General features: G+C 41.9%; 1 protein-coding gene across 1 annotated transcript in view; it reads right to left on the bottom strand.

The window, feature by feature from the left end:
- The window catches only part of RAPGEF5 (Rap guanine nucleotide exchange factor 5), a 163,945-nt gene that overhangs the window by 75,018 nt on the left and 62,149 nt on the right, over positions 1 to 26,778 (bottom strand). The window contains exons 8-9 of the mRNA XM_074574833.1: positions 24,783 to 24,859; positions 19,008 to 19,133 (exon numbers count right to left, since the gene is read on the bottom strand). Of these exons, the coding sequence (XP_074430934.1) occupies positions 19,008 to 19,133; positions 24,783 to 24,859 (203 nt within the window). The remainder of the gene's footprint in view (positions 1 to 19,007; positions 19,134 to 24,782; positions 24,860 to 26,778) is intronic.

Consider the following 26,778-nt stretch of genomic DNA (forward strand, 5'->3'; position numbering starts at 1 on the left):
TATTATTTTCACCAGAATCAGAATGGAAACTTTCCCCCTCCCTCCCAAGAATATCAAGTTTCCTACAGGACAAACATTCAAACACCAGGTGCAAGTACCTCCTTGGCGTATAGAACAGAACAGAATAGAACAGAATAGACTACACTGGACTGGACTGGACTGGACTGGACTGGAATGGAATGGAATAGACTAGACTAGACTAGACTAGACTAGACTAGAATAGAACAGAACAGAACGGAATGGAATAATGTAGATGAAGCAACAGTTCAATCCCCCAGCTATCAAAGAGTGTCTTCCAGTGATGTCAGTGATCAAGCCTTAGCTGCAGTGAAAAGCATAAGGGAAATTATATAAAAACTGCAGGATTTATGTCTCAGCCAGGAAGGGGGGAGGACTGTTGAGGATTTGAGGAGGACTGCAGACTTAACCCAGATACCCCTGGACTGATAACACATACTACTATTGCCATATGCCTTAGGAAAAGGAAAACGGAAGATGACTGACTAGATATACAGAAGTTATACTTGAGAATAATCTTAACATCAGAAGAGCAAAATTCAAGAAATTACTGGGATACGAGAGGAACTAGATAACAACTTGATTAACATCCAACAGGGCTGCAACTTGGCTTCTATGGCAGCCCCCATACAGTTTTCACACAAGAATGAAAACCACAGAAGATAGCTCACTAACATTAGTTGACTTAAGTTATTAACGTAGACTAATATTCACCTTGGTAAGGACAAAGGCCTTACAACCCTTATAATGGACGTAGTGATAAATAACGTCTCCTGAAGGAATGGAAGTGAGATGGCTGTAAATATATGACACTGTTCAGCCTTACATTGCTCTAATTACCAGTGTTGGACACATACAACTCCTAAGTCAAACTGACAAGATTGCTGATCAGTTCCTTTGTCTTTCACTCCAATTCATACTTGGTGTGGAGTAAAATACTATTTAAAAAAACTGACTTATCTACTCACTGTCTGCCAGAGAAACCTTTGTATCTTGCCTTATGTCCATACTACCTCTCAATGATGACAATGCCATTACTCTAATTAAAAAAATTAATATATATATATACACACACACATGCACTATCCATATTATAAGCGACAGTTCCAAATTAGGAAGACTAAAACTTGTCTATTAAACTGAGATGCTGCTCATTACATTTATCACTGTAAGGCGTATATCTTTTTGTTGAAGCATTATGCTCACAGAAGGACACAGATGATTTGTCACCAGAGAATACTCAGCAAAGGCCAGGAGCTGGTTCTGGTCTTGCAAAATGCTTAAGATAAACTTTAAAACCGAGAATACTATATAAAGCTTGAGCTCATTCTCAGGAACTCTAAACCCAAACTCTCTCAAATGCATTGACGTTTAATAAGGCCTTCTAAACAGCAAGTGTGAAAAAGCACCAAGGGAGTAAAAAAATATCCAAAGCTAATGTTTAAAATAAACCCAGTTTATTTAACTTCTAGACCAACAGCAGATGTCACAAAGTTGAGTTTATATCCTGTGTTTTGGTGGTTGTTTTCAACTAAGTTATATATAATGCAGTGATTTTTTTTTTTAGAAAAGCATGAATCACTGTAAATATAATTTGTGTTTGGATGTTGGTTTTAACTCCCTTCAAAACAGCCTGAAATGACCAGCCTTTTTACTAATGCTTTCTACTGGTTCTTTTCTTGCTAATTAATTCATGCATCTAAATCATTCAAAAATAGATAAGCCACTAATCACTTTCAGACTTGATAACGTATCCTAAGTAGACAGCAATGCACAGAGCATGTAATAATGCTGCCAAAGAGAAAGGAAAACGGAGTGAGAGGGAAAAATAAAGCTCACTCTGTCCATCTAATAGCAGGAGATTTGATTCTGCATTTATTATGTAGGATGAAATGCTCACTGATGTCAATGAATAGTTTACTGCTTCTATACAGGATGCTTTTTTCTAACGTTACACACACAGAAGCAAATTAAAGGCTCTCCCCCTATTTTTTTTTTCATTTGGTACAGGTTTGTTGTCCACATTTATCAAAAGTAAAAAAGAAAAGACGTGGGAAATAGTGGGTTAACAGTTAACCAGCTCCTGTCAGCAATAATTCATTCAAAAGTGGAGGTTATAGCGTACAAGAAATAACGAAATTTTACTGTGAGATTACAACAAGGAAAAGAAGAGCTTTTGTGCACACCTACGTAAAGAATAATATTATGAAATGATAAATTTAATTACATTTTCATGTATTGAAGAAAACCAAAGTGTCACAAACAATAAAAATTACAGAAAAATATACAATGCCAGTCACCACATTATGAAGCAACATTTTATATTTCTCCCATTTTATGATTTTATATAATCACATATTAAGTTACTTTTATTTTTTTCCAGATGGAATCATGTATCTGCTTCTTTACTAGCTACACGCTCTAAAAATTTATTTCAGTATGAATGTTGGGAGTTTCCTCTCTGCTTTCTTTAGATAATACAATCGTGCCCAACTTTAGGAGGGACGTAAGTTAGTTACACCAAAGGCAATCTCAACCTTTATTCAAGTTATGGAATGAAAAATGCATTGTTACCATGGCAACTGGTAAATCACATGGTATCTGCAATGAGATGCAAGGCATCTTGAGTAAACACTCATCCGTGTGCTTGTGTGTCCTCCTCCGCACAGAATAGTTCCTTTGTGGAGGAACATGCACAATTTCACTCTCTTCTACAAAAAGTTGATAGAAGTAATGCAAAATGTTATTTTTGCATGGGGTAATTTAACCAGATCTACCATTAGAACAGGAACAAATATTGCAAAAAAAAAAAGATTAAATATTGAATGTTTTCCTAGGATTTGCCTCAATCAAGACCGTGAAACTTTACAAATGACGGAGCGTACTCTCGAGCTCATGTTGTACCTTGGCATCAGAAGACCATTCACAACAGCACTAGAAAACAAGCCTTCCTGACAGCGTGAAGAGCTGCCAGACATGCAGCAGCACATCGCGCTGGGGCAGCTGGAGCTGTTACCGCCTCCAGCTATCTGCCCCACCCTTCCTGATGGATGTTGCCACCCCCAAAACAAGGACATCTGATCCACCTTTGCATCAGCCCTGAACCACACTGCTGCCTGTCTTGCCGGGCTCAGATATTAGCAGGAGCAGCTAACATACAACCTCTCCCTGAGAGGGCCTCCTTTCCTTCCCTCTCTTAACGATGACACCTCTCTCCAGAATAATCCCTTCAAACCATACTGCTCCACTGCCAGTCCCATCCACAAAGTGTCAAATATCCATCAGTCACAGGGCTTTGAGTGTACTTCCCTGCTGCCCTTTTCTAGATCTTGTTCTCCAGCCGCTATCACGCCCACACAACGCTCCTTCCCCATCCTTTTAATTCACCACTAGCACCAGATTCCCAAATAATCTTCCTTTCTCCTCCCTCAAGATATCACCTCCTTCTTGACCTCCCGAGCAACCTGAAGCGCTGTTATCTGTAGGGAGAAACAGCCACACAGTGATGCCACTTGCCAGCTTCCGATATCACACCGTATGCACAGTGGTTTCTTCAGCCAGCAAGGGCTCCCCTTGGGGATGCAAATGTCCACTGACACATATCTTCTCCTGACCCCACTTTCTCCCACACACCACATCCCATCACCATCAGACAGCATGGTACGCACTACTCAGACACTGCCAACACCTATGATGTCACCTATGATGTCACCAAGGAATTCCGAAAACTCTCTCTCTCCTGACCTCCCTTCCCTTATTTTTGGCTTCAATTCCTTCCTGAACTTCACTTTATAGAAGTTATATAGCTTTATGCAGGGTTATACTGTTTTTCTGTATAAGTTGAGATCTCATCTAGCCAGCATCTTCCACTCAGGAAATTATTTTTATGTCACATCTCTCAGAAAGTCTCCCTGTCTCATAAGCCCTTCCAGTAATGACTTAAACCTGTTTACTTTGTCATTGCTGGGCCCTTCCTTCCCACCTGGTTGGTCATTTGCTATTGGACCTGAACGTTGACAGGTAAGGGGATGCCATGGGTGAAGAAGAGACACGCTCTGGAATTCAACAGCTGTCACAGAGCATTTGAGTAAAGGAAAGATAAAATGAGATGTGCGAACAAATGGCCAGGCTTTAACTCCCTAATAGAACCCTGTGGAGAGGGTTACAATATCCAAGTACTCTGGGGAAATAACTAATGATCCTTTCTTCAGTTCAGTCATGTTTCAAGAAGCAATCGCCTGAGTTACTAAGTGCTTGAGACTGCCTCAGTAATTGCAATGATTTATTTTATGCATCATCATAACTACAGCACTAGGTCAGGAGGACTTGTGCCTTATGGATGCCTTGAATTTTAACACAGATATTGGAGGATTAGGAGACTGCAATCAGAAACACAGAGACCACAATGATTTGACTGGGGGGGGCGGGGGCAGAAATTAAAATGAACGGTATTTTCAGGTGATCCTAAGCAGAAGTTGAGTTACATTTTCCTCTGCTCCCTTAAAATGCAAGTGATCACAAACTGATGTTCCTGAAGATCTCTGTTAGGATTTTTTTTCCAGTGTAAGTAATGAACGTGCAGTTAACAGTGTAACTACCTACTCATTAAAGACAAAAAAAAGCCCAAACCATATTGTCTCTGTCTTACATCTCTGTCTGTTCCAGAGGAAATTCTCCCTGTGCAAAGCGTGTTTCTTCATCTGCCCTTAGTTTGTACTGGGAAAGTGGCTGCAAAGAGGGAGGCAAGACCTTCGGCTCATGAGCATTTATTTGCCATGAGAGGTATAACCTTTACACGGAGCCACTCACCTGACCTACCACGTGTGCCAAAGGATATTTTGTGAGGACACACATCCACCATGCAGGAGGATATATTTGCACAGCAACAAAAGGGGTTGATGAGCAGCTTCTCGGGTATCCCCATCCTCCTGACATCACTTAAACCCCGTTCCCCGGTCACCCTTTCTTTTAGCTACGTGAGGCTCCACTGGCACAGAAGGACATTTTTAGGGTAATGATAATTTAACGTGCTGTCTTCACCAGAACTTTCAGGCTATTTGAAGATCTTGAAGACAATTCCCCTCCACCCCCATAAACTTCAAACTGTTCCCCCATGATAACGGAAGTAAAAGCATTGCTAACCTGCAGCACTGTTTTTCCAGTTACTGTGTTTCAAGGTTAGCAATGTGGAAAATACTAAACTAACCCGGTTTTCAAGGTCAAAATGAAAAACACAGCAATGATAGTCCACAGCAACTTCCATTCATTTGGTATTCAGGATGCATTCTTTCTGAATATCAAATCACAGAATCATTGCCAATTCATCAGATTTTAAGCTTTAGCTTATTAAAAATTAGACGATGCTAAAAATAAAATGCAGGTTTTTATCTGATATGATTAAGATGTTTCTGTACAGCATGATCTAAGCCTCTAATTATCTATATCTCTATATTATCTCAATTGTTATTTCAATATAAGCAAATTCATAACAATGCATTTTAATGGAAAATATTCATATACTAAAAAGTGGTAAAGCAACAGCAGTCAATAGAAGCCAAAAAACTGAATGTCAAGATGCTAAAAAATGAATATGCTTCTCTACGCTGTGTGTGCCAGGAAAGCAAGTGATTTCCCCTGATGAAGCAACTCTTTGGGGCTTTCATTTTCCTAAAAGCCCTGGTCTATTTAGAGGTAGCTCCTAGCTCCTTGCCCTTAACAATGCAATACAGATAAAGTTCATTAAATATATTGTTGAAGGTAGGAAAGCAAAGAAGTTTTGCTGTAGCAAGCACTTAACGTGTGCATGGCAAATCAGAAGGGAAAAAAAAAGTAAAAAGGACTGGAACAAATTATTTGTCATAAAAGCAAAAGTGATACCTGCATATTGATGTTACGTGCTGTGCTGCATTAGCAAAATTGCCCAAATGAAGAGTCCCCAGAATGGGGAGTATTATTAGATCTTAATCAATAGGATTTTCTTCAAGCAGGCTGGGCACCCAACCATTTGACGCAGATCTTTTCCATGCACGAGAGCACTGGAATACCGAAAACTGCAGCGTTAATGGAAACTTCAGCAAGGAAAATTGCAAATGCCTACGATTTTATAGTTGATTTTCACATTATAACGGTCAAGCAGCTTTTACAGCTTGTTGATATTTCTGCTGGAATGCTAAACCTTGATTTCTTCTTACAGCAGGTAAGACATGAATTTCTACCATAATTAAATGACTAAATTGCTATTCTTTTTTACTGTTTCTATTCTTAGGGGATCCTTTAATACATATTGAACATCACACAAATTAAAAACTAACAGCATTTTAAAACAACAGTTATATGCATGATTTACTGTGTAGCTTTTGTCTAATACAAATATTTACTATTTACATGTCACTGGAATGAAAACAGTATGTGTCAATTGATTAACCAGTAAATATTAGACAGAATTTAAGCGCATTGCTGCAGCAGTTGAAAGGGAAAATGGTGTAGTGGAATTGCAGCCTTTTTCCCTGCATAGTAAAAAACTAAGTTTTGCACCAGGGAAGAGACAGTCGTATCTGTACGTATACATATGTGTGCTTTTGTGACAGCTGAGGGTGGGAGAGCGAGAACAGACAAATTACAGGGAGCATACGGCCACCCCGTGCAAGAGCAGAGCAACTCTCTGTTCTATGGATGGCTGCGGATCCCACACAAATTAGCACAGATACCCACAGCTCTGTTGCAAAATTGGAGCATGTTCCTTCAGTTCCTGCGTAGGTTCCTACAAGGGAAGTAAGTCTAAAATGAAATATGAGAGGCAGACTTTTGGGGGTCTCCTGAAATGAAAGCTATAGCTGCTCCTCTGAAAAAAAATATAAAAATAAAGGCCACCTTTAAGCAAGTACCTGATTTGGGGGTCCCACATGAAAAATCTGTCACCCTAAGCAATCTGTTCAGACTTTAAAAGGGAAGCTGCTTTAACCTATCTATAGTATCCTTCAGCCAGCCAGGGCACCCTAACTACTCAAACACCACATTAGTGTGGGAGAGCATCCCCAGAGCCTAAGTTCACGATGTTCCTGAAAGCAGGAAGCAGCACTTCCATGTATGAACCAGGATCTGAGGCGCAGCGACGTTCGGTCATTAGCCCAAGGTGTCGGAGGAAGCCTGAGCAGGACGGGGAGCTCCCAAGTGCCCGCCTGCCAACCCGACTCCACCACCCACCTTTCCTCTTCAGGGAGGCATCTATGGTAACGTGTCCCTACAAAGAGTTATCTGCAAGATAACCCAGTGAACAGACAGCCTGCATCTAACACTCTTTCCATCAGCAGGCACTGGACGGAGAGCAGGGGAAAGGTAACATTCACAGCCCTGACGTTCCCAAGGTGGGGACACAGAAGTTTGTAGAGGTCTCAAATGTGATGATGCCTGGGATTCAGGTTTTGATTGGAAGAACTGAAAGGGAAATTGAAACTTTACAGAAACGGCTAGATGAAAACCTGATGCAATCTGAGGAGAGAAGGAGGAGGGAAGTGTCAGAACAGATGGGTCACCAGGAGAAAGCAGCTTCTTTATGTTACCAACTAAGACTGTGTGTAAATGACTGGTTATTCTACAATGTGAAAAAAAGGTTCCCTAAGTTACCCTTGTAAGCAATCAGCTTTCCTTTTGGCAAGGTTTGCAATCTATTTGATGAATGAATATCTACAGCACATAGCACACATAGGCATTTAGCTCTACAAGAGAACTGGGGGACCACAAGCACCCCAAGTTCCTTGGTGGAGGAGGATTCTGCCCCACCCTTGGTGAAAGCCTGAGAAAGGCCCCAGACGCAGGACACCATCACCTGCAAGGTGCAGGATTTCATGAGTTCCCAGTGGGGCACTGGGCACTGCTCAAACTCCTCTGGAAAATCTTGCGATGCCCATGATAAAGCAGGTAGGACAATCCTCCACCCAGGCTTAATTTACTTCTTCTGCCTCTGAGGGGAATAGGAGTAAAGAACTCACTGCAAAGGGAGTTTTGTTTAGAAGCCACATGCTTCTCTTACACAAGTTCATCAAATCTCGAAAACAAAAAAGAAATCAATATAGCCCAATGATTAGCTCGCTATAGGTACTGTGCGCAGACTGACAGATTATTTAGACAGACTGAATCAATGTGTTGATTCCACTGAAAAGATTCAGGTTTCACACATGAGGAGACAAAGCCGGACTGTTGGCGCACTTTCCAGCCAGGTGCCATGCACACAAGGAAATCGAGGCCTGAAAGCCTCTGGGTTTTAGCTTGAAACCTGAACAACCAGGCTTTGCATGCGAAAACTGAAATTCTGGCCTCTTCACTCCAGTCAGCTCTGATTAGTGTCTTCTCCCCTGACCCTGACCCCATCGATTCTCTCGATTAACCTACTAAATATGGCCAAACAGCATATTTTCAAACACTAAATCGATGTAACTGCTGTAGTTGTGTCCACATATATGTTTTAAAGGTTCCTGTGGTGAATAACCCCTTACTTGAAATATTAAAAAGCGTTTTGCAAAAGGCCGAAACTGATAATGTATTAATTTGATAAGTATCGGTGCCTCTAAAATGGGGAAAAACACTGTGATATTGCAAACAAACCGAAAAGGTGATGCACATTCGCATTCTGTGCTTGTCTCCTACTCTGCCAAAAGAGCAGGTTCTCACTTGTTCCCCCCAGCACCGGGCTAAGTAGAAACGCTGCTCCTGACAGAGCATGCACAGGTCTTCTCCCCTCACCTCCCAGAGAAAATGGAGAGGAATTAAGGGATGGTGCTCTCAGTCCAGCCACCCTGTGTGAGAGAGCAGTGTCAGCCAGGCTGGCAGGGGACAGAGCTGATGCACGGCACAGCCAACAAGGGGTGGGAGCCGTCTGCCTTTCCCGTGATCAAACACGGCCGTGCAGTTCAGCATCACCCCCTGTTCAGGGCTTACCCTAGTTCAGAGCTTGGAAATCCATCTAAGGTTTGATCTCCAGCAAGCTGTTAAAGGAAATACCACCTGCTATTCATGATCTTCCTGAGTTAGGTCATTCTATTATTTTCCCCGTCCCCAAATGAGGCTAAAGTACTTTTTCCTGCAACCAGCAACTGCTGCCACTCCCACACATCACGGCCTTCCCCGCTCGGATGTGCACGTTCCAGCCGCTGACAAAAAAAGCTGGGAACTGCCCGCCACACGCTGCCAGAAATTATACTCGAGGAAGGCCGCGAGGTCATTGCTAATTTCAAACCCTGTTTCATGTTTCCACATGAAACATCTAATTAAAACTTTTCACTGCGTCGTTAAAATGAAATCCATGCAATTGCACTTGAGACCTCATTTTCACGTGCTGTGAATTAGAATATAGGAGGTGCTGCACACAGCGGTAGCAACACTAATCGAGGAAGGAGAGGGGAATACCTGCTTTGATTTAGAGGAAGACAGTCAGCAAAAATACCACTAACCGCCTGGGTTTTCATTCCTTTGCTCTTTGAGCTGCCACATACAACCAGGAAAAATGAATACAAGTGGTGTATTAACTGCTACCAAATCAGCATTCTCCACAGGTGACCGTGTGTCAAGCACATCTCGCAAAATGCCACCACCTTCAAGGCTATGGCGCGACAGAAGCATTAGACCCTAAGAGCTATACCCTGCTCTCACCAAAAAATACGTATTAGCATCAGCAGGAGCTGAATTAAGCTTTAAAATGAGTGACAGAATGGTCATAGCAAAAGGACAAGGTTTGGAGACTTTAGGGATGTCTTGTGATTTAAAATAAATAAACCCTGGAAAAAAGAACCCTGCAAAAAATACAAGGACAAGTTGTCCTTCCTTTCTTGCCGTGGAGCTTCAGCAAGGGAGGCAGAGACAGGCACTTTACAGCCGCCCCTTTTCCAAAAAGCCCTCAGTGCAGACAGCCCGACTCCGGTACATGGGAGGCAGCTGAACCTAAGGGAAAGGCTGAGGCTTCACGCCGGCATGGCTCCCGGTGGTCTCCAGAGCCTGCCTGCAGGAACAAATGCTAAGAAATGCTGGTGGCATTTATTCCAGTGAGGTCCTGACACGGGCCATCAGATCTCTGAGGAAAGCGAGGTTGCTCCGGCAGTTGGGGAGGGTTGTGGTGCCAGCCCAGCAGCGCCTGATATCAAAGGAGGCCTCACCGACTCCAGAGCATCCTGCCCCTGGAACCACGCTGACCTTAGCACAGAGTGCACATCTTGCTACAGAATATCCTCTGGTGCGGTGTCTACTTCAAATGGGAGCAAAGCTTGACATGTAGAAACATATTCACCCATTCAATGACACTAGCCATGTATCTCCTGCATTACTGGCCCAAATCTTCACTTCAATGAAACTGAAGATTCTTCCTGAACTTATTCAGGAGAATAGGAGAAAAAAAGAAAAAAAAAGGAGACCTGCAGCACTGAATCCTTTTTACATTACTCTGATCTGGGGGCAGGCTACCGAATCTCAGATAACTTCCAAAGCGGATGATGTGGTAGACAGTCATCAGCTTCTGGCTTATCATCAAAGTTTTCCAGTTATCAGCCAGGTCCACACCGTGAGCCAAAGCCAGATGCACTTGACTGGTTTCAATTCCAAGAGAAAAGTCAGTAAAACAATGAATGACTTAAAGACCTGCACCATTGGAAGGTGAAGGACAAAATTACCTCTGAATTTCAAAAACTGCTTGGAGTTTCTGACTAAAGTTTGCATGGTACGTATTCAAAGCATTATGAAGTTTTCTTTTTAATCTTCATTAATTTAGATAACAAAATCACAAATTTGACAGAGACATCTGGGCACTTTTGTTATTCACAGTTCCCAGGACAAATGCAGAAATATCTGTACAGAAGTAGGATAGCAGGACTTATCCACTGGATTATCAGCATAACCGGGAGTTTATCAATGTCATAAATCAGAAAAATGGAGAAAAGAACATTCAGAGCATCATCAAATGTATTGATCATACAAAGAGAGGGACAGAACAATAAATTTAAAATCGAAAAACATCAGAACAGGTGTTTTGAATTCATAAACTGGTAATTTCTACATTTTTAAAGGGAGAAAACGATAGATTAATTCTATGTAAGCCTTTGGGCAGTCTAGAAACACAAGCAGGTAAGTGGTTCAGAATCTGGAGAGAAACACAAAAGCAGAGGAAAGCTTTATGAGAGTTTCTCTGCGTTTTCACATTGATATACAGAGCAGAAGGCAGAATGATGGAACCGCGTTTTCAGTGCTGGTGCAACCAGGAATTGTGTAGTCCCACTGCCCATGGAAAACAGCAGCTCTGTCCTCTCCCTGCTCCTGGATGCTGATCCCCACTCGTCATTCACCCACTTTGTGCATGTAAGCCTTCATGAAGCCACATGGTGAAACACAGCGTCTAGATTAAAATTATGCCAGCCAAAAAAATGCAAGGACATTTAATTTGACCCAGCTCAGTTTCTGGATTTGGTAAATCACAAGGCTTTAGGGAATAAAGGAGGAAGGCCATGTTTCACTGTCAGCAGCAGCCTAGCTCTGGTCAGCGAGGGTCATCCCTGGCACCACATCTCATTCCCACCCCATGCTCATATCCTCGTACCATGAGGGAAACTGATCCAGTTGGAAAGTAACCCCACAATAGAGGTGTATTTATTTTATTTTTCAGCTGGATTATTACCCATGTCTCTTCACAGAGCAGCACAGGGCTGGGGACAAGCAGTCGGGGCAGGGATGCTGCTGACGGCACAGCCATGGATGCGATGCCCAAGGACCCAGAGAATGTGAAGTGATTGCAACTGCTTGGCCTTGCCTCAGCTATGCTCAGGTTTTTAAAAAATATCCCCCTGGCCCTCAGCAGTTCAAAGTCCAACACAATTCCAGCTTACTGGGATCCCCCAAACCACCTCTCAAGGATCTCAAAGCAATTCATTAACACTCATTAACCACTGCAGGTTTTACAGCACCCCGTCAAGGTCTTACATGTTTAAGACCCCATTTTATATCTGGGTAAACAAAGGTGCAGAGAAGTGACACGATTTGAAGAGGGTTACATATTAAATAACTGATGGAGTCAAAATGACTGATGGAGTCAAAAATAAAAATTCAGTGTTCTGGCTCCCAGGTTTTAGCCTGCTAAATGCCACATGCCCTTTTTACCCCTTTCAGCCCAGTAGTTAACGTATTGTCCCATACAAGAATGAGTCACCGTTCCACACCAAAGAAAGCCCAGCAAAATGTGTACGTGGAATTTCCTTCTATACAAAGTAGTTTAAAGTTACAGAATAAATCAAAGAGGAGCAAATTAGGCTTTCTTTTCTTTTAAACACTAAGCCGAGCATCTGGAGGAAAGAAGGCATTATGGGAATATGTAACTTGACGCAAAGGAAAACAGTGAGCTTCCCACTTGACCTGTTCCTATACTATGTTCACTTCATGAGAGCACAAGCACGACTCCTCTCAAGTGCTTCATTTTTACAGGAAGAAGGACCATATAATCTCACCGCTATTTTGCATTCCTGGTGAGAGGGCATTCTCCTCCAAAACCATGGCCACATTAAATAGATTCAACAAAAGGAACACTAAGTCCTCTTAAAAGTATACGGTAAATAAAAATACTTTTATTATTATTTTAACAAAGGTGTCGCAAGAGACTGAAACAAAGCTTTTCCTAGCAGCCAGTCCCAGTCCTACATCTGAGCAGGAGGATCCTTATCTGTGGCAAACTTTTCCATTTCAAAAAGATGCCTGTGCCTGTTCTGCACTGAAAAAAAAAATCCTAGGACCTGCAGAAGTCTTTCTTCTCAGAAGATAAAGAGGTTGGCTTATGAAGAACAGGTGATCACCTGGGGCTATGCATTCATTCCAGCAGATGAAAGATCGACCGTCTGGAACAGGACACTCTCTCCAGGACATGACAGAACTAGATTCAAGTCCCTGTTCCTCCTGATTCAGACCAGAGACTTGAACTTCAGGTTACCTCCACAGCAAACATGTACCTACCTCTTAATTACTTTCTCTTACTCAACACAAAGCTATAAACTGACAACCTCATTGATAGACTCTTTTTTTTCTCTTTTTTGGCTTACAGTTGAAAACTAAGTCAAAATTGCAAACTATCAGCTTACCCCGGTACAGCTCGCTCTGCTAATGCTGGTAGATCTAAGAGGTATGAAGGGAAATGGCAAACTCCTGTGCTAACATGCCAAATCCATTCTGTTTCAATGACTTCAGACGTCTAGACCACCTCATAGCTATTCAAGCCACAGAAGTTTCAGCAAAAGCTTTTACTGTGCTATAGTCATGTCCACTTGATCCACAGTTCTGCAAGAGATGCAGAAGAGCCTCCAAAAGCCAAAAGCACTAAATCTGCACTCAAGCTACCTAATAGATCTGTCCCAGCCAGAGCAGATACAACAAAAGCAGTGACGATTTTTTTAAAAAGTAAAGCACAGATTTCAGTCACTGACTGCATTCAGACGTCATTCGATATCATTGTTTTAAATAACATGTTTCCGTCGGGGCCCTGATTACTGACCGTCAATTCAACAGTACATCGGTGCAAGGCCATGGCTTTGTCAAGCTAACAAATACTGCAGCTCTGGACACGTCCTGACGTTCATTCTTGTCTCCTTGCAGGCGTCCAGCTGGACAGGTAGATGCACCCTAAAATAACCTTGATGTGTCATGGCTGGAATTTCCTCAAGAAATTCCTCGGTCGTGAGTAATCTATACAACCCGAGGCTCTAAATCGTTAATCTTCTTTTGTAAGCCTTTTAACAGCTTCAGCCTAACCACTAACCTGCTTCAATGAGCAAATCATCTGTCTTCTTAATGAGACCACTGATTACAAAAGTTAGTACCTGGCAAATTAACAAAACTGTTCTTCGGTATCTGTTGTCCTTCTGAAAACATACCTGCCCGCCTATAATAGATCTCTTTCATCTTGAACTGGCTAAGTCACAGAATCAATACATTCAAGCTTATATAATTTTAAAGAGTATGTAACTCTAATTAATATATACATTAATCTGTAAAGGGATTACAAGGCGGATTTAGGAAACATTCCCCTCCGCACTGATGCATGAAGTATTGCAAGAGCCCCAGCCTAGAATATAATTTATATATAGTTGAATAAAGAAATGTGTATTCTTTATCCCTCTCTTGCGAACACATCAGAGAATCTTAAACTTGTTTTGAACATTAGTGTCAATTTGCAGAAAGTTTATTCGGTTGATCCGACTATGAAAACGGTATTATAATCTAAAGAATATTCTCCCGATGTTGCTGAGGTGAAAAGCACTTTTACATTATTGCTAAGACAATGACACTATAACCAGAGGTGATTTTCTTAATGAGTGCAACGCTTCATTGAAATAATAAGTGGAAACACTGTACAAACTGTATCACGTCGATTACAAAGGCGTTATTTGAGTTGTAATTGCTTAAAAGGAGTTCAAAAAAATACGGTTCAGTGCAAATATGCCTCAACTGCATCTCAAATGTATGCTTGAGCAAAACCAGCTATGATGAATTACTTCAAATGGCTTTACATACAGACCTTGCTTTCTATAATTAATGTCAACAGTAAGCAAACTTCTCAAAAAAAGCAGGTTCATTTTGTAGCTGAATATTTCAATATGGATTTTTCATCTATTTTATGTCAAAGCAATTGTTTTAAGGGAATGAAATATTTAAACAACAGAAAAATACAAATATCTAGTTTTACATTTTCCTAGGCTTATGATTGTGATTTGCATGTAATGATAAAATTAGAACTGCAAGCTTGCATAGTTATTTTTACTCTAGCCCCCATTTGATATTAAAATAATTTCTGTGCTTTTAGACAACCATTCATTTTATTTATTTATGGATACATTGAATCTCATTGTAGGAATGCAAGAGCACAGAGAAGCAACTTATCTGCCTATTTAGGAGTTCATTTACTACTATTTACTTTCTACTTATTAGCAAAACTGAAGTTTTAGGAAACTTAGCACATATGGTAGGTTCAGTGCTTTAATTAAGAACTTTATTCTAACACATTAGCAAGTGGGAATGGGGGAAAAAAAAAACATTACAATTTCGTTTTTGCTTTCCTTGACAAGTCTGTGAGCACCATTACAATTAAATCACTTTGCGAACATTATATTCACCAGAGAGGGAGTTGGCACTGTGTGCTACAGAAGAACACCAATTCCAATATAGCAGTCTAACCTGGTCACAGCAAGCTTGCGGTGCCACAAGCAACTAAGCAGCTCACATATAATAGAGTTTAAGCACAAAACTTTTTAAATTATAAGACTTCTTCAGAACGCCTTTTTTATCCAGAGCATAAATCTGAAAATAAATGATAGCATACCATAAAACAAAAGCCGTATGGACTTTCTGACTTGGGCACCTAAAGTATAAAATAAAAATGTATGCAGGTACAAAATCATCATATATATACACCCCGGTTTTACACCCTCCAGAACACATCCAAACTGAAGGAATCCCTTCTCTCCCCCACCATAGTTCCAAACCGAGCCTTCCTCCAATGAACCACCCAGCTGCCACATATTTTCCCTCATCCATCTGCTTTTTCTGAGAAAAAATTATATTTTGTCTCCTTCTGTACCAGTGACCCAAACCAATCCAACCCATGCTTCACCTGCCCATTGTGGGCCACAGACCTCCAACACCACGCCTTGAAGAATACCTTTAGGTATTTTATCTGCCTGAAAACCTCTGGAAGACCAGAGACTTGTGCATCCACGTCATCTACCTTTCCTACGTGAGTCACCAGGTTCTGTCCTCAAACTCAGATGAAGATGGTGATTATTTATCTGAATGACAGGAGGGCCCATCAGTCCTCCTCACAGCCTAGCTCCTCATCGCACTCCACACCTCATTCGCTGCGCAGTAAGAAAGTTATTGGGATTGTTGGGTACCAAATTCTTCAATTGGGCTGAGTGCTCCTCCTTCTTCAAAGGAAAGTACAAGAATCGGCAAAGCCCAATCATACTACATTTGTGTTTGCTGTTAATGCTGGAAAACCAAGTGAGGTTGTGCTCGTCCGAAGAGACCTGCTGTAGAAACACACTGGGTAGCACCAGAGGAGTCCCAACTCCATTTCCCATTCTATGCGTGGGACACAGTACACGTACAGAGGAACTATGCATATACACAGTTCTAACCTTTCGTTCAAGTTGAGGGATTTTTTTGCATATTCCTAGAGGAGAACAAACCAGAACTCTGCTTTGGGCAAAAATTGCCCCTTGGCCATCTTGGAAAAAGCAGTTTGGCTTGCAGGTGGGTGACAAAGCCCCCAGCCTTGAGCAGTGACACCACCTGGGGTTGACTGAAACACAGAGCCCTGCAAACCAGCAGCACTTCTCCTTCGAGGTGGGCTGCCAGGAGGCCAGCCTGGCTAGCCGGCTCTCCAAGTGCGTGGAGAGGAGCCTGGCAGGGTGTTCAGGCGTCTCATCTACAGACCGAGGGCCGTCCCTTTGAGGATGGCAGATCATCCGTGAAAGGGCAGTTCGAGCTCCCCAGGAGGGAGAGCTGGCAAAAGCTTTAGCGCAGGGATACTTACTGAGAAATGAGGGTCCTGTGGAGAACAGGCAGAGCCACTCCATTTTACTGCCTACATTGAGTGCCCATTACCCTGTGTTTCTAAGACAGTAATGTAAGAGTAAGCTAGGCTTTTAAAAATTTTAAATAAAAAAAAAAAAGAAAGATGGGCATGCTGCACATCATTTTGTAAGGACAACACTCCCTGAACATGTTGTTCCTCTGACATTTACAACGAGCACCAGGGACTGGGCAGTCAGCCGATGCCAATGAATCTGCCATCACTTCTGTAGCTGCAGGATGAGACGGGAAGGTCTGAAAGCCCCCATCCGAGCCGTACTCACTGCAGTCCAGCCTGCTGCTTTTCTCCTTGGAGAGGAGAAGGAACAGCTGGCCGGAGCAGCGAACTCTGCCCAGCCAGGCAAATCCTGGCACCTGCACATGCGCCAGAGCAGCTCTCGGACCACAGGGGAGGAAGGGAGGGAGAGGAAGGGATGGAAGCTCACAGCTTCCTGAACGTATGCAACCAACCACCCCCACCCCAGCGAAGCATGGGGTTTTTCCAGTGAAAGTAAATCACCTGAGTCAGCTAAACTGCGAACCCTACGACGGACCTTGCCCATGTTCGGTAATGCCTTTTGGGCGACCATTCCTAATGAAATCAATAGGCTGGTTGGGGGCTCATCAAATACACCCGCACCGAGGATCGCAAGACTCGCTCACATCTGGGCATGGGCTGCCTGGACCGTAGGGAAGAGCCACGTCACCCCCCACCCTACAACACCCAGCAACGTGCAGCACGGGGTGGGGGGAGCACACCAGAACTTGTTATTGCCAGCCCGAGCTGTAAGGTGGTCCCCACCCAGAAATAAAGGGCACATGAGAAATGACCGGGGCTCCTGCAGTCCCTCAGGCGACATTTCTCTTTTCCTGTCACCTCCTAGGTTTGAAGGCACATCCTTGCCCGAGAGCAGTAACTGCTGCTTTATAACGCAGCTTGCTCTAGCTGCCGCTAAACTGAAGTCACTCATCTCCTAAATAGCAGCAATTGCTAAGTACCATACTTTTCAAAGGAGAAGAAGAGCTGAGCGCTTCTTTCCTTGCCATTTTTGGAACTGTACTGTAATCTGTGCAGCTACGGAGCTGCAGCTGACACCACATCACCCTGTGCAACGACCAGAGTAAGCAGCAGAAATATCCACTGAATTTTTTGGAGTATCAGTCCCAACATTCCCCTCTCCCCCTATGCCCACAGCATCTGTAATCTTGCTTCCAAATCCTGAAACACAATTCTAGCTAGCTAGCCTTCCCTAGCTTAAAATCTTCTTTACTTAAGCACCTAAACTTTTAATTGCACTTTGCTGATACCATTTAAAGATATATGGAAATTCTGCCAGATGTCCACGGCTAGCGGATCTGCTGAGGAACAATTCAATCTCAGGGATGTGAGCCTGGCTAATTACCCTTCTCCCTCTTGCACACCTACTGATACAATTACATATTTAACTACACCAGACTACACCTTATACTCTGCCGAACAGAGCAGTATGAAGCTCTGAAAGGAGATTTCATCATTCTCTTTTCCTTTATGCAGCCCTACTTCAGTAGGAATGAGCTTGCAGATGAGCTGAAAAGTATTTCTTTTCTAAAGCACATGTCTTTTTTCTACAGTCCAGTGAGCAGAAAATGGAATAAATTACATATACATTATAGCAAGACACATGAGGACTAGGTGGGATTTTTGTTGTTTCTTGCAGTTATTATCTGGGAACCTTTAGATGAATATGCAATCAGAATAGAAATCTGGAGATTTCTATCTGGAGAACAAAATTAGGATACATTGTGCTGCTATAAGCAGAGCAGTCAAGTTTTACTGCATTTTCAATCCAGTTATTAACATCTCAGTAAGTGCTTTCAGAAGCAACAAACAGAATGCTGCTTTCTTCACTGTAACTTTTGGTTGAAAACACATTTTTTTTAAAGAAACTGCTGAATTCCCTACCCAGACCATTCTTCCTAATTCACCCTGAAAAGCTCCAGCCAATGCTTGCATCCAAATATACCAGCAGCAAAGTAATTTTCTTTAAGACAGTTTAAAGTAAGTACTTTAAGCACTCATATACCTTACACATTATTTAAATACACCCTAAAACCCAAATATTTCATATTCACCAACAACAATTTGGTAGAAAGCACCCTCAAATCATCTGCTATTCCCTATATGTATAAGGTATTAATAACCGTAACTGACAATTAATGACAACATAATACTTTAAGTGTGTTGACAATTATTGAACTGAATGCGCTTCAGAGAAATGTAAATGCCAGAGGAGAGCAGCTACAGCTCCATGACTAATGTGTGCCCTGGATTCTGACCATCAGCTTTGCTATTTCAGTTTTGTGACCTAAATCTCCCTCCCCTACCAGAAAGAAACAAAACACCCAAACAAGAAATGACTTACTTGTTCTGCCTTCTCCAGTGGTTTTCGATCCGCCTGCAAAAACTGGCAGTTTTCTCTCGCCAGCTTCTGGACCAGCTCAATCCGGCCGATGTCATCTCTTCCCTGGAGCTTGCACAAAACCCCTGCCTTAAGGGTGGGAGAAAGAGCGAACAGATACTTAAATCCGCAATCCCAGGACATGACACCGCCACAAATTTCAACCTTAAAAGAAATGCATCTGTTTTCTCATATCTGCGGTACTTGGGCGCCGCTGGCTGAACGCAAACGAGGCACCGCTTCCTGGGAAACAACTGGAGAGGAGCTGAGGCACATCTGAATCTCCAAATGTATCTACTTTGGAGGAACGAAGGCAGGGCTAACTAAATGAACCGCTCCTCTGAGTGCAACTATCAGATAGGCTGTGTTTTATTTGTTCCTGTCAGCCTGTTTCCTGTTACATAAGAGAACAAGAGCAAGAGGTTAAAAACTCATGGGAAAGTTAGCCAGGAGCAGCCCTGGAAAAAGAATGAAGCGCAACACAAGGCACTCCTAAAAATAACAGGCTACAACTCCCTCCGCATTTTTCACGTATGCAAGCCTCAAGAGTTAAAAGACAGTTGCGCCGCGTTTATTTGTTCTGGAAATAACAAATCAATATCTCCTGATTTTGTTTAGGGAAGAAAATGAGATTTGCTTTAAAAAACTGGGTTAGAACTATTTTTTATTTTTTTTTGGCTAACATTCTGCCAGTTATTCAAGCTATGCCGATAGTGTTTCATCAAAACATTCAGCACTGGTTGTTTTATAAAAATGCCATATATATACATACATATATATATATATAAAAAAAGACGGATTCATGCTTGTACACAGGCATACCAGATCCATCACAAAGTTAGCTGATGAGGGCTACATTGCTCCCTGCGAAGTCAGTGGCTAGTATCCCTGTCCATGATTTGGTCATGCATATAGCCTCTGCATAACTCAGACCTGGCTTGATGATACCACACAGCTTTTATTAGCCCAGATGTTTCCTGATGAGAACAGCATGTCCCATGGAGGGCCAGGCACGTGGCATGGCTATGCTATTGCTATATGACTTTAAAGGCAATCTGCAAATAAACCTTTTTCTCCACTTCCTTCACCCTTTTCGTTCTGCTATTTATCCAGAGCTTTACTGAAAAACTCATAAAACATCTTACAAGTCGGGACCAAAAGCCAGGGATGCCCTGACCACTAACCTGCAGTGCCACGCAAGCTCCAACCCTTTGGCCTTGAGAAACTCCTGCCCATGACAGCTGAAGGTCTGCGAGTGCCCACCCAAACCATCCTACAGTCCCCGGGTTTCTCCAAGGAAGAGGGAAATGTGGATTAAGGTTTCTTCAGCTGAGGAGGAAAACAAATCCACTTTCCGAATAAGAGCTTTAATATTGATGGAAAAAAATAGATTCCACGACCAAGTCCAAAGAGTCAACCATACCAAATTATTTGAAAGAAATTTTTATATGCCTACATTTCTCCAGTCTGGATGAAGGCATCTCCTCACAAGCCTGGATCAGGCACTTGTGCTCTGGAGAAGGAAAGAATATCAGATACAGCCTGTGCTTTGCATGTCCAATGCTTAGTCCCCAGCCTCCTGAGGAGCCCAGCTTTCCCACATAAGGAATGTATGCAGGTCAAAAATCTGCCGAGACAATAAGGAACCGCAGCGCCCTAACCTGAAGGTCCTTACATTGCTATGAGATTAGCTCCTTATCTTCTAAATCCAGAACATGGATTTATGAACCAGTTCTGACACACCGTTATCACCTGCAGATCAGGAGTGAGACTGATTTTATCAAATGTGGAAGAATATACTGATCTAGTTGTCCAGACTCATTTAATCAATAAAGAAGCGCTTAAGAAGAGAAAATTTTTTTACTTGACAGTACACATTTAAAAATGGTCAGATGAGTTGTTTCCTAAAATTCTCCTTTTTCTCCAGTAATTTACACAGGGAACCTAGGCAATGATCACAAACTTGGGTGAGGTCTGCTGTCTGCACTTCGCAACACTTTGATGGCTTGGGGACATCAACTAGAGCCAAACCTGCCTACTTCATGGCTTCGGGATGCTTCTAGCAGAGAGTATAACATCTGTGCACTGTAATCCCCCCTGGCTTGTAGGCTAAGGATAACTCAAAGTGTTATTAGCCTGTTAGGGCTTTGGGGCTATGAAGATTTACAGTCTCACTGGATCTGGGATCTTAGTACTGTGGAGGCACTTTTCACACCTTCGTGTTGCACCCAGACAAGTCAGACCGTGACCTACGAGTGGCATAGATGGCTATGAGTCCCTGTATTTCAAACATCAGGTGGACAACGACAGAAGTGCAGTGTTCCCTCTGCTGAGCAAATACTCATTGATCTTCAGTGTATGAAGTAAAGCCCAATGGTTAAAACCATTTATGTTAAGATGAGGAAGGAGGACTTCAGTTTTGAGGTGACAGTTGGCTTCAGTGTTTTCAAGTGGAAGAAACATCCTGGAGAAAGACAACTTTTTAAACACATGGGCCTCACTCTCTTTCACCCCTTTCCTTCTGCCTGTGTTCAGACAGAACATATTATTGCTTTCTGCATGGATGAGCACCCCAGGGAAGAAGTATCTCGAGATACAAGCCCATTAGCCCTGCCACGAATATGGTCTGTATTCAAATTGGCAATTTCATTAAAGAATCATATTCTCCTGTTTCAAATAACCACCAAGACTAAATCTTACATTTTAACATGTCCCTTTCTCCCCCTTCTCCTCTGCTATTCTTTAATTTCAAGAATTGCAGAGAACGTGAAAAATATATTTATTTTATTGGGTTTCCAGAGGATAGAAGGTCAACTAAAAGATTTCTGGGAAGGCTAAGGTATTATTAAGTTAATTGTACATGCCTGGCTCCCTAAGTAAAGAATGCACTTGAAATACAAAAGGCTAAACATGCTTTTTCATAATTAAGAAGAAAAATATGAATCACTTTTAATTCTGATTTCCTCAATTATGCAGACTTTCTACTATAAATCCTTCTGTTAAATACTTACAAGAAAGCATCCAGGTCAACTAATTAATTAATTGATGACAGCTTCTAGAAGCTGGCTGGGAAGATGTTGATAGAGCCTCCTATTACTGGTCATTTTCACTTGTCAATATAAATTTAATTTTCAAGCAATACCTTTGAAGCTGTTAGACAAAAGGGTAAAGGCAAGTCGCCCTTCTTGCAAAGTGTAATTTTGATTTGTAATTTGTGCAGGCACACACCCTCCAAAATCCTGCATGCCCAAATGTTTGTGCTCAGTCCTCTAATTCTCGTACACCAACAGAGATACAAGTACTAACTTATGTGAAGGTGAAAAACACAAAGTTGCATTATTTTAACTGGCTTTAATTTAATGAATGATAAAAGAATGTAGGAGCTTTATAGTAAGGCTTTACTACCACTCACGGCCCAAAATTACTATAATTAAAGGTGTTTATGCAATATTTGAAATGAAATAAAAAAGTTTAATGGGAAGGAAAGTAAATTAGTCACTATTGAGGTTGGAAAAGTAAAGATGCTGACAACACATTTTCTGTTTCAGAACATCCATTGGAAAATATTCCCTCTGCAAAGTCCATTAATGAATATGCTAGCAGCGACACAGAGGTGAATTAAGACATCCCTAGGCAGACAGGATGGGAATTTGTTTACTTTATTTACGTTGTTTACAGCATGCTCGCTTTTTAAAATCATTGTACTGAATTTTTTCCGCAGTTCTACCAGTTTTGTCAACCAACTCCAATGGAAGTCAAGCCTCCGTCCCGCAGAGCGGTGTTTAGAGCAGGCACCACACCCTTCAACTCTGCTAACAGAAAAGGTCCGTGGTGGTTTGGGTTTTTTCTGCTGCACCTCTGTCTCCTTCTGCGTCCGGTGACGACAACGTGATTATTACAGGCTTCACCTTTGATCAACCTGCATACTTAAAAACCATATGCCACTGCCTCAAAAGATGATTTGCTTTGCCTCAGTCACACGCACAGTCTCACTAAAGTGAAAAACATCATCCACACCTTTAAACCAAACTGTATTCGGTGTTTGCAGGATGGCGTTTTTTATGGCACTGACAAACAAATCGTAGCAACAGCTGCTTTGGTAACACCCCTCTCTCCTCCCAGTTGGGCGCTCGAACACTTTTGTTAACTGCTCACTTAATAATTGCTTGATTTTAAGTGTGTTTCACTTTCTTAAAACTATATATATAATAGAAGCTGATTTCTAGCCAAATAAAAGCTGAGCAAATCAGTATCCCAATAATAAATTCTTATGGATTTTTATAATCTGCCCAAGTAATCTTATTAGCTGTAATTTTAGGAGCTTTAAGCACACGTCATAGTCTTTCTTTTTACATCTCTGACACCAATGTGGACAAACGTTTTCAAAAACTACAATAATCAAGTAGAACTGAGCATACGTGAAACCCAAAAATGAAAACAGAAAGCCAGATTTTTTGTGCAGTGAGGTCAGTATTTCCCACTGGGTTTCTTCTATAGCTGTGCAATGCACAGCTGAGCTCTAGAAGACTGATCCTCAACCCCACACTGACGTGAGTTAGGACTCAAAACTCAGGTAACAAAATTTTCACACATTAGGGCTCCTACTACACTTTTGTTTTTTTTAAAATAGATTTGAAACCGCGTACAATGAAGAAAAGAGCAGGCCACTTCCGAACATCTTGTTTGAGCATGACTCATGCTGGAAGAGCCCAGTGACACACCGACAGAGCAGGCGTACCCGCACGGTCTCCAGCTCTTCTGCCTGCACTCTCCAGGTGTCTGCCATGGCCCAGGTTTGCCAGCAGAGCTGCTACCAGGCTCACTGTGGTTGAGACAGCCCCGACCTTTAGAAAGATACAGGTACTGCTAACTTGGGTACATGGCTTGTACCCCTTCACCTCGGCTTGCGCACAGACATGAGTGCAAATCCTCTCTTTCTTGCACACAGCTTTTTAGCAGGCAAGGTGTTAGGAGATAAATCAGAGACAGGAACCGCAAGTTGCGTATGGAGGAAGGAGAAAATGTGGCAACTGGTGGGGAACATAAGATTTGCAAGAGGAATATAAGAAAAAGAACAGTCAAGACTGGGAGAAAGCAATTTTAAATTAAAAGCAATAATCAGTACCTATATAATGAGCAATATAGTTACACTTGCACAGCTTGAATGCACGAACTGAATGACTGAATGAACTGAAGATTAATCAAAGAAGATTCACAGAATTAAAAAGGGTAAGCAATTCTACAATAAAATACTCTAAAAGGCAGTTAAGTTTCTTCTGAGCAAAATCTAGTAGTATGCTTTGGTTGTAAATGAGGGCAGTTAGGGAAGGAAAGAAAAAGGTTGTTGCTTACACTCGAGTGACTAATAAGTATCCTCATTTCATTGCATGTCTACTTACAGTGATTAAAATTCAATCAAAATGTCACATGCCCTTGCCTCCTGTAACACATCTCATTTTATTTCCACATCTAGTATATGCTATGTGCGTAATCTAAAAAAAGCAGAGAGATAGCTGAAGAATGCTGTCCGATTGCAACATCATGGGATTAATTCCCAGAGTAATCATCAATCTTATTCTAAATAGTCACATAAGACAAGATCCAGCAGACTTTCTCCTTCCTATGGGTTCCCTGCACAGAACATGGAGGAAAATCCATTTCCCAGAGCTATTGAAAGCAGATCTTTCAACCTGTAGATCTGAAAAAGTTCCCAAGACAGCATTAATCTTACACATTTACCTGAGCATCAGAGGCATCCTTGAGCTCTTCTGGTCCTCTTATTTCTTGACTGCTGTTTTCTTCATTTTGATGAATTGCTAAAATAAGAAAGAGGGAATGTATTGGAAGCAAGCAGGTTTAAATCACAAGAAGCAGCAAAGCAGCACGGTCCGGGTTAGATCAAATAGGATGACCATTCAAGAAACTAGAAAGCTAAACTTGGATTAACCGCCTTGAGTGGTTTTGGACAAATCCTATAAGGTATTCCTTATTGGGTTTGGACAAATCCTAAATAAGGTATACCTTATTTTCCCCAGGCAGTTAAAAGCAGTACTAAATAGTTTTATTTCCGCTACTGTTAGTCCTGATAAAATGGTGACATTTAAGGAAACTCTACTATTCCATACGTTATAACAAGACCTGGTGACTCATAAAGAATAAAACAATCAGACCTCCCTTTACTTTCATTATATTGCAGAAGTTCAATTCAGACTAAACAAAATAAGCAGATTTATCCCTCATCTCAGACTTGGAAAATTCTATATAAGCCAAGCACTCTCAGTCTTAACAAACACCACCACTAACCATGAAAAGTCATCTTCAGAAATAAATGGTAGCAGAAGATGTTCTGTTAAAGGTTATTTGCTGCTAACACAACAAGAGAAACCAGTAACTTAGTTCAATTAACATTGCTTAACACCAGCAAGACTTGCCAGACTTTAAAGAAAAAAGTTTTGGATCAAACTTGTAATCTCCACAAGGGTTGAAACCAGAGTTATCAGTTTACCTAGCTAAAAATACAAGGACCACTTTTGAAGGGACACATCAGACTTCTGTATTGCAAAACAGCTACATCTATAGGTAGTTCTACTATCTCTAGTCCAAGATACCCTTCCAGTCAACACACCCACCTGCTGTATTTTGTGGGACATTAAGCCCTCTGATGTTCTGAAATGTGATGCATGGCAGGTTAGGAGGGTCAGACCCAACGAAACACATGCAAAGTGACTCTACCTTACACCATACCCATTTACTTACAAGCACCATAGTCAAATATCATCAATCTTGTGTACACATTGAATGATTTGCTAGTGTAGCCATAGCAGTTGTGACAACAAAAGCGTCCTTGATGCGGTAGAGGTGGCAAATCCATTTCCTGAACAACGCCAGGCTCATGGCTTTGATGGATGGGTGAGAGGGATCCGCTTGCGTGCTTCCTCCTGTCCACCTCCTCCCTCCTTCAGCCCTGGGTACCTCAGCTGGTCATCAGGCTGCATCCGGCCAGCCACAGCCCACAGCACAGTGTTTTCAGACAAGGTTCTCCAGCCCTGTTTTGCCTTAAAACTATGTCTGTGAGCTGAGGCAGCCCAGGATTTGATTGATTAACAAATCGGCTGTTGAGGGAGCAGGAGAAGGGTTGGCAGGTAGCAGTACTACCTTCACCAGCCACCCTCACCTAAGTTCTCCTCAACTCTCAGCCCGAACCTTTAGATGTCCAACCCGGTTACCACAGATGAGCTAACACACGTAACATGAGCCATGAGGTCTAGCTTGGTGTGTCTACATGGGCGCTTTCTCTGGGTCTGATAGAAAAAGCAGCCTCGCCTTTAGGCAGCATCCTGCCACTCAAAAGAAAAGTAACTTTAGACAGCTCTTGACCTCTAAAATAAAGCATATGGACTTATTTTCTTTTTACTGCAGGATTTCTGCTCATATTGCTATGCCATATAGGTTATAATTCTTCTTTCTTCCCCCGTAGTTATGCTATCCGGGGAGAAAAAAAAGTAATAAAAATGTAATTATAAAAGGGGAAAAAAAGTCATTTTGTCAATACAGTTCATTCCATTCAGGGATCTGTTTTAATCCATTATCAAAAGAAACCGGGGGTCTGGTATAAATCTTCACTAGTGGCTTTGCTGGCATCACTTTACCAGCCAACCTCTGAAATTCAAGGTGAATGCTGAAAACACAAGGTCAATCTAGAGCTATAACAGAAAGCATCTACAATGGGGGGTTA

This window comes from Larus michahellis, chromosome 2, assembly GCF_964199755.1.
Source record: "Larus michahellis chromosome 2, bLarMic1.1, whole genome shotgun sequence".
Taxonomy (NCBI): Eukaryota; Metazoa; Chordata; class Aves; order Charadriiformes; family Laridae; genus Larus; species Larus michahellis.